Below are 8,717 nucleotides of genomic sequence, written 5' to 3'. Positions count from 1 at the left end.
GGAATACCAGACCACCTGACCTGCCTCTTGAGAAACCTATATGCAGGTCAGGAAGCAACCATTAGAACTGGACATGGAACAACAGACTGGTTCCAAATAGGAAAAGGAGTATGTCAAGGCTGTATATTGTCACCCTGCTTATTTAACTTCTATGCAGAGTACATCATGAGAAATGCTGGGCTGGAAGAAGCACATGCTGGAATCAAGATTGCCAGGAGAAATATCAATAACCTCAGATATGTAGATGACACCACTCTTATGGCAGAAAATGAAGAGGAACTAAAAGCCTCTTGATGAAAGTGAAAGAAGAGAGTGAAAAAGTTGGCTTAAAGCTCAACATTCAGAAAACGAAGATCATGGCATCTGGTCCCACCACTTCATGGGAAATAGATGGGGAAACAGTGGAAACAGTGTCAGACTTTCTTTTTTTGGGCTCCAAAATCACTGCAGATGGTGATTGCAGCCATGAAATTAAAAGACGCTTACTCCTTGAAAGGAAAGTTATGACTAACCTAGATACCATATTGAAAACCAGAGATATTACTTTGCCAACAAAGGTCTGTCTAGTCAGGGCTATGGTTTTTCCAGTGGTCATGTATGGATGTGAGAGTTGGATTGTGAAGAAATCTGAGCACCAAAGAATTGATGCTTTTGAACTGTGGTGTTGGAGAAGACTCTTGAGAGTCCCTTGGACTGCAAGGATATCCAACCAGTCCATTCTAAAGGAGATCAGTCCTGGGTGTTCTTTGGAAGGAATGATGCTAAAGCTGAAACTCCAATACTTTGGCTACCTCCTGGAAAGAGTTGACTCATTGGAAAAGACTGATGCTGGGAGGGATTGGGGGCAGGAGGAGAAGGGGATGACAGAGGATGAGATGGCTGGATGGCGTCACCGACTTGATGAACATGAGTTTGAGTGAACTCCGGGAGTTGGTGATGAATAGGGAGGCCTGGCGTGCTGCAGTTTGTGGGGTCGCAAAGAGTCGGACACGACTGAGAGACTGAACTGAACTGAACTGATGGGACTGGATGCCATAATCTTCGTTTTTTTGAGTGTTGAGCTTGAAACCAGCTTTTTTTTTTTTTTTAATTTCTATTCTAAAACTGGGTCTCAGACTGATAGTGAGGAAATAACATCATGGGCCAAGCATTACAGTAGTGGTGTTTTCATTGTGATTTGGCTGCTTAAAAAAGTGGTCTTAACATGTGTGCCACACATGTTAAGACCACTTCTCATAGACCCAGCTTGCTTCTTATAGACCCAGCTTGGTTCTTCTCCAATGTCTTCTCTTGGAGTTGTACCTGATTTTATTGCCAGTTTTCATTCGAATCCATTGAGGAATGGGACGATTCTGCTTTTGTTTCTTGGCCAGGAATCGCTTGATCCTGAAAGTCTTGTGAGAAGACATGGTGAGGAAAGAACTCAACCGCACATAGGATGGCGGAGAAGAGAAAAGAGGAAACCAGCTTTTTCACTCTCCCCTTTTACTTTCATTGAGAGGCTTTTTAGTTCCTCTTTGTTTTCTGCCGTTAGGATCGTGTCATCTGCATATCTGAGGTTATTGATCTCTTTCCTGGCAGTCTTGATTCCAGCTTGTGCTTCATCCAGCCTGGCATTTTGATAGAGTCATTTCCTAGGCAGGTTGATAGGGAGTCTAGGGGTCCCCAAGGAGAGAGGGGTCTGGAATTCTCAAGGAGGAAGAAAGGACAAACTTTTTTTCTTTCTCCACATTCCTTAGGATTATATAACAATAATGTATCCTGCCTGAGGACAGTCTCTGGATTAAGGACAGTCTTTGGATTAAAGCTTCTGGCTAATTCAGTTATCTTAAAATGTAAATTATGGGAGTAGGTCTGATGAGGTCTTTACAACCTCCAGACATTCTTTGGATTCACTGGAGAGTATATAACTTCATTGTTAACACTAGCAAGCGGGTACTCTTTCTGCCCCCTTCTGATGCCTATGTCAGAAGCTTTCTCTATCTCCTTTATACTTTAATAAAACTTTACTACACAAAAGCTCTGAGCGATCAAGCCTCGTCTCTGGCCCCGGATTGAATTCTTCTCCTCCGGTGGGCCAAGAATCCCGGTGTATTCTCGTGATTCAACAACAACCTTTCAATTTCACATGATGTACTCTGCATATAAGTTAAATAAGCAGGGTGATAATAGATAGCCTTGACGTACTCCTTTCCCAATTTGGAACCAGTCCGTTTTTCCATGTTCAGTTCTAACTGTTGCTTCTTGACCTGCATACAGGTTTCTCAGGAGGCAGGTAAGGTGTTCTGGTATTCCCATCTCTTGAATAATTTTCCACAGTTTGTTGTGATCCACACCGTCAAAGGCTTTAGAGTAGTCAATGAAGCAGAAGTAGATGTTTTTCTGGAATTCTCTTGCTTTTTTTATGATCCGGTGGATATTGGCAATTTGATCTCTGTTTCCTCTGCCTTTTCTAAATCCAACTTGAACATCTGGAAGCTCTTGGTTCACATAAAGTTTAAGCCTAGATTGTAGAATTTTGAGCATTACTTTGCCTGCTTGTAAAATGAGTACAATCATTCAGTAGTTTGAACATTCTTTGGCATTGCCTTTCTTTGGGATTGGAATGAAAACTAACCTTTTCCAGTCCTGTGGCCACAGCTGCGTTTTCCAAATTTGCTGGCATATTGAGTGCAGTACTTTCATAGCATCATTTTTTAGGATTTGAAATAGCTCAACTGGAATTCCGTCACCTCCACTAGCTTTGTTCATAGTGATGCTTCCTAAGGCCCACTTGGCTTCACATTCCAGAATGTCTGGTTCTAGTTGAGTGATCACACCATCATGATTATCTGGGTCGTGAAGATCTTTTTGTATAGTTCTTTTGTGTATTCTTGCCACCTCTTCTTAATATCTTCTGCTTCTGTTAGGTCCATACCATTTCTGTCCTTTATCGAGCCCATCTCTGCATGAAATGTTCCCTTGGTATCTCTAATTTTCTTGAAGGGATCTCTAGTCTTTCCCAGTCTATTGTTTTCCTCTATTTCTTTGCATTGTTCACTTAGGAAGGTTTTCTTATCTCTCCGTGCTGTTCTTTGGAACTCTACATTCAGATGGTTATATCTTTCATTTCTCTTCTGCCTTTTTCTTCTCCTCTTTTCTCAACTATTTATAAGGCCTTCTAGATATTTCTTAAAACTTTTAGGTTTATTTTTATCTCTGTGACACAGCTGAATTACTTTCTTTTTTTTTTTAATTTTATTTTATTTTTAAACTTTACATAATTGTATTAGTTTTGCCAAATATCGAAATGAATCCGCCACAGGTATACATGTGTTCCCCATCCTGGACCCTCCTCCCTCCTCCCTCCCCATACCATCCCTCTGGGTCGTCCCAGTGCACTAGCCCCAAGCATCCAGTGTCGTGCATCGAACCTGGACTGGCAACTCGTTTCTTACATGATATTTTACATGTTTCAATGTCATTCTCCCAAATCTTCCCACCCTCTCCCTCTCCCACAGAGTCCATAAGACTGTTCTATACATCAGTGTCTCTCTTGCTGTCTCGTACACCGGGTTATTGTTACCATCTTTCTAAATTCCATATATAAGCGTTAGTATACTGTATTTATGTTTTTCCTTCTGGCTTACTTCACTCTGTATAATAGGCTCCAGTTTCATCCACCTCATTAGAACTGATTCAAATGTATTCTTTTTAATGGCTGAGTAATACTCCATTGTGTATTACTTTCAACCAGTTTTTTTTTTTTTTTTTATCACAATTTGTTGAAAAGACTTTAATTTTCCCACCATATTAATTTAATCTCTTGGCTAAAATAATCAGTTGATCATATAAGAATGGATCTATTCCTTTAGGCTATTTATCAAACATATATCACTGCCATGTGCTGTGCTCAGTCATGGCTTTTAAATAAATTAAGAAAAACAAAAAATACATGGAGAGAGAGATAAAAAAAGAGCAAAAAGGAGTCTTATATATGTACCCACTTGTGACACTCTGTTTCTTCCTGTAGAAACCCAGTTTTTAATCTGGTGTCATTTTTACCTTCTAAGTAAAGGAGTTCTATTAGTATTTCATATTCTGCAGGTTTTCTGGTGGAACTATCTAAAGACGATTTTCTTCCAATGTCACTTTTTATATTTTTGCCAGACATAGTAGTCCAGCCATTATTGTTTCTGATGAGAAATCAGCCATTAATTATGTAATTGCTTCCTTACGTATAAGATGACAATTTTCTCTGTCTGCTTTCCAGATTTACTATTTACTCTTCAGTGTTTGGCAATGTAATTAACGTGTTATGTATTTACTTCCTCCTTCCTCCCCCTCCTTTCTTTCTGTTTATTTTTCTTTCTCTCCTTTTTTTTTCTCTTCCTTTTGTCTTTCTTCCTTCATTCCCTCTTTCTCTCTGAGGTTTGCAGAGCTTCTTGAGGTCTATATCTTCTTTTCACTACATGTGAAAACCTTCTGGTCATTGTTTCATCAATTTTGTTGTGCCACACCTTATTCCTCTCCTTCTGTTCCTCCAATTTACTTATGTTAATCATTTGCTGTTGTACCTACCACTAAGAGCGTTCACACTCTCTTCAATTGTTTATCTCCTTTTCTTCCCATTTATCTTCAAGTTCACTAACATTTTCTTTGGCTATCTCCAGTAAGCTGATAAGCCTACACAATAAATATTTTTAATTATATACATCTTATTTTTTCTCTGCTAAAGTTTCCATTTGGTTCTCTTTTTATAGTTTCCATTACTCTGTTGGTTTTTTCCTTCTGTTAATTTATGATGATCATGTTCTTCTTTAAGTCACTGATATATTTATTAGACCACATCTAAAGTCCTTGCTGGGCTTCCCTGGTGGCATAGCAGTAAAGAATCTGCTTGCAGTGCAGGATAGGTGGGTTCCATCCCTGGGTCGGGAAGACCCCCTGGAGAAGGAAATGGCAATCCACTCCAGTATTCTTGCCTGGGAAATCCTATGAACAGAGGAGTCTGATGGGCTACAGTCCGTGGGGTTGAAAATGAGCCGGACACCACTTAGCAACTAAAAAACACAGTCTTTGCCTTCTAATTATAATATCTGTGTTATCTTAAAATCTGTTACTACTACTACCTTTCTTTTAGCAATTGTTCACATTTTCCTGTTTCTTCCCATGCTTTATAGAGCACTGGACATTTTGAGTGATAACATTGATTTGTGAAAATAGTGATTCAGAGTAACTTTGTTTCCTCTCTTATAAGTGTAGATTTTTGTTGTAGCCATAACTTAACTGTATTAATAATATTGGAAGCAAACCTCAATCTCCAGCTCCCCTGGATTGAATAGCAGCTGAAAATGCTCAGTTATTGCAACCTTCCAGCTGTTGCTTTTCACAGGAAATCTTGGTGTTGCTCCAGTGTATACAAAGTTCAGGGTTCAGCCAAAGGTTTAGACAGAATCATATGTGGTTTTGAGGATTCCTCTTCTGTGATCCTAATTTCTGGAATTTCTTACTTATTCCCTCTGCTCTCTAACATCTCCCAAATCCATCCTCTGACTTGTTAAGCCAGTGAGAACAGGTTTCTATTCTAGTTCGTCCACCTCTTGCCACACAGACTGGGGTGTGTCCTTCAACAAAAAGTCATACGAGCACAAAGTTTTATCCAGAGAAATTATTTTCTTCCAAGGACAGACTCCTCTCCAGGTTCTGTGTGCTTTTGGTCAGTCCCTACTGCCTACATATACTTATTTTTTAAAATACTTTGTCCCAAGTTTATCATTGTTGTCTGCAGATGGATTAGTTCAATAAAAAGTCCTTTGCCGTTACCAGAAGTGGAACTTCCAGAGGGGAACTTCCATTATATAACTTTTAAAGATGGTATTTTTGGAGGTTAAATAATGTATTCAATGAAATATTTAGATAAAAATGACGTTATTACCCTTTAATGAACATGTGTCCCCTATCCAATTACAAGCCCACTGAAGGCCCTCTTGGTCTTCTACTTCTTTGTGGTCTTACTCCTGTCACTAGCACTCAACCAAGGTTTTACAATAATGAAGATGCTTATTATTCTTCATTATATTGCTAAAGAGTTCAAGTGAAGAGTTATATATCCAAAAAAGAGATCTCAGTTTTGAAAACATGGTCAAATTTTAGTTATCAGATTAGAGATTTCACAACTCTGGTTTATGAATCAGCAAATTCGTAATGGCCCACAGACCAAATCTGGCCCAGTGCCTGCTTTTGTATAGGAACTGTTATTGGAACACAGCCAAGGTCATTCATCTATGTATTGTCAATAGTTGCTTTCACACAACGATGGCAGAATTGAGTAGTTGTAACAAAGAATGCATGGTTGGCAAAGCCAAATATATATCGGATCTTCTCCTTACAGAAAAAGTTTGCTGACCTCTGCTTTAAATCAATGTGAAATAATCACCAGTACTTAAAAGAAGCAGTTCAGAGTGAGTGCTTTACTGGTTATCAATGTTTTGAGAAGCATCTTGGGTTTTTTTGGTCAATGTGCCAGACAAGAGAGTCATTGTGGCAGGCAGTACAGTGGTCCTTTAAAGAACCCCGTGGCCTAATCCTCAGGACAGGTGAATATGGCCGAGGGAACTTTGCAGTTGTGGTTCAGGGGTGGCCTTGAGATGGGGAGACTATTCTGGATTATACAGGTGGCCCCAGTATAATCAGAAGAGTCTTTAAAAGCAAGAATCTCTACTGACTGTAAAGTGATAGAAGAAGGACCAGAGAGATGTCATGGTTCTGGCTTAAAAAGGGAGGTGGTGGGGGAGCTGAGTGAAGGAATGCAGGTGTCTTCTAGAAACCGAAAAAGGCAAGACAATGCTCTCTCCCTTTGAGCCTCCTTTGAGCCCCCGGGAGGTATGGGGTCCTGCTGGCACCTTATTTTAGCCCACTTAAACATGTGTCAGACTTCTAACCTGTACAACTCTAAGATAATAAGTGCTTGTTATTCTAAGCACTAAGTTTGTGGTGATTTATTGTGGCAGTAATAAAACTAATCCATTCACATACTGCAACACACAAAGGAATGAATTCATTTCATAATTATGGAGGAATTATACTAAAATCAGAAATACATTAGCTAACCACAGAACACAGAAAAGTATCTCTTGCCAAATCAGCTTTATTTTTGCAACAATACAGTTTGAACAGGTACTTTTGTATCAGTTTCTGCCATCTGTGGTGTTGGAAATTATTAGAAAAAAATTCATATGCAAAAGGAAGGCAATTCTATGGGCTTCATTGAGTTGTGGTTGCCAGGGAAACCGTTTTACTTGGTGATCAATATGTCCAGTATGTCTCTATTGCTTTGTGCCTAACTCCCAAAGAAGGGACCAGCGTGGGGTGGGGGAGGCAGTCCATGGAAAACATTGGGGAAGAAAAGAAAATCCTGAACTTTAGTGAAAGAAAATCTGGATAACTTATTTCTATTCCCATGAAACTGAAAAAAATTAAGAAATGAATGACTTTGTTTGATTATTTTGCAAACTGAACAGAATGGGATTTATTTTTTGATAGCAAAATGGCAGAACCAGGTAAGGCCCCCAGCATTCTCTTGCTATGCCATGAAAGCAAAGGTACAGCTCACCCATTGGCAAGCCAAGCCCTTTCCAACATTTTTTTTTCCCCCTTTGAATTGTCTTTCAATTAAGAAACATGCAAAAATGAAATGAACTTATAGTTTTTAAGGACTCTAGGCAATACAGAGTGTTGAATTCTATTCACCGTCCCTGAATCATAGACTGTTTTACACAGCCAAGGAACTGGAACCCTAGAGAGACAGGGTGCCTTCTTATTCTGTGGAACTAGAGAAAATTAAAAAGTGCTTAGGGAAGGTCTCAGGGCACCAAGGGACTGTTTCATGTGCTATGTTTTGAGGTTCAGTTCAGTTCAGTCACTCAGTCATGTCCTACTCTTTGCAACCCCATGAACCGTAGCATGCCAAGCTTCCCTGTCCATCACCAACTCCTGGAGCTTGCTCAGACTCATGTCCATTGAGTCAGTGATGCCGTCCAATCATCTCATGTTCTGTCGTCCCCTTCTTCTCCTGCCTTTACTCTTTCCCAGCATCAGGGCCTTTTCCAGTGAGTCAGTTCCTCGCATCAGATGGCTAAAGCATTGGAGTTTCAGCTTCAGCAGCAGTCCTTCCAATGAATATTCAGGACTGATTTTCTTTAGAATTGACTGGTTGGATAATAATTTTGAGGTTATTAATGTTCTTTTGCTTAAGAAACCTGAAGTTGACTCTCGTCTTCTTGGTCACAGGCAGATGATTTCAGGTTGGTAGGTAGCAATCTGAGAAGAGAGGAGAAGCGTGGTAGAGGGACAGAGCGACCATTCAATAGAGACACTCAGCAAATCAGCAAAGACTCGCTCTTGAGATGCAGTCCGAGGCTCAGAACCTGAGGGATTTAACATTTGCACATCAGTTGCAGTTCCTTTTACTTTTTGCGTGAAAACCATTTTGAAGTAAATTACTGTAGAATGATTAAATTTGAAATCATCTTGGTCAGAGAGACAGGAAGCCAAAAAATGAAAAAAATTAAAAAACACACGAAATGATGAATAAAAGAGCTAACACAAAAAAGATTTTAAAAATCCTTCTAAGGAAAGTGGAGAATTACAAGTGCATTAATACGTGTATTCATGTCTACGTTTATCCATTTAAATAAGAATTTTACATTTCACATTATTTTTTTCTTTTTTTAAAG

At 39.4% G+C, this 8,717-nt stretch overlaps 1 protein-coding gene across 1 annotated transcript; it reads right to left on the bottom strand.

Moving 5' to 3' along the window:
- Positions 1–1,250: 1,250 nt before the first annotated feature.
- On the bottom strand, positions 1,251–1,452 carry LOC101902490 (large ribosomal subunit protein eL39). The gene has a single exon (XM_010812022.4). The coding sequence runs from the start codon at positions 1,407–1,409 to the stop codon at positions 1,254–1,256; it is 156 nt and encodes a 51-aa protein (XP_010810324.1). The 5' UTR covers positions 1,410–1,452; the 3' UTR covers positions 1,251–1,253.
- Between the last annotated feature and the right edge of the window lie 7,265 nt (positions 1,453–8,717).

This window comes from Bos taurus, chromosome 14, assembly GCF_002263795.3.
Source record: "Bos taurus isolate L1 Dominette 01449 registration number 42190680 breed Hereford chromosome 14, ARS-UCD2.0, whole genome shotgun sequence".
NCBI lineage: Eukaryota > Metazoa > Chordata > Mammalia > Artiodactyla > Bovidae > Bos > Bos taurus.
Note: the sequence above shows the minus strand (reverse complement) of the source record. Positions and strands in the feature narration are given on the sequence as shown.

What these genes read in the sequence shown, in the direction of transcription:
- LOC101902490 (XM_010812022.4), bottom strand. Translation starts at nt 1,409, where the DNA reads ATGTCTTCTCACAAGACTTTCAGGATCAAGCGATTCCTGGCCAAGAAA.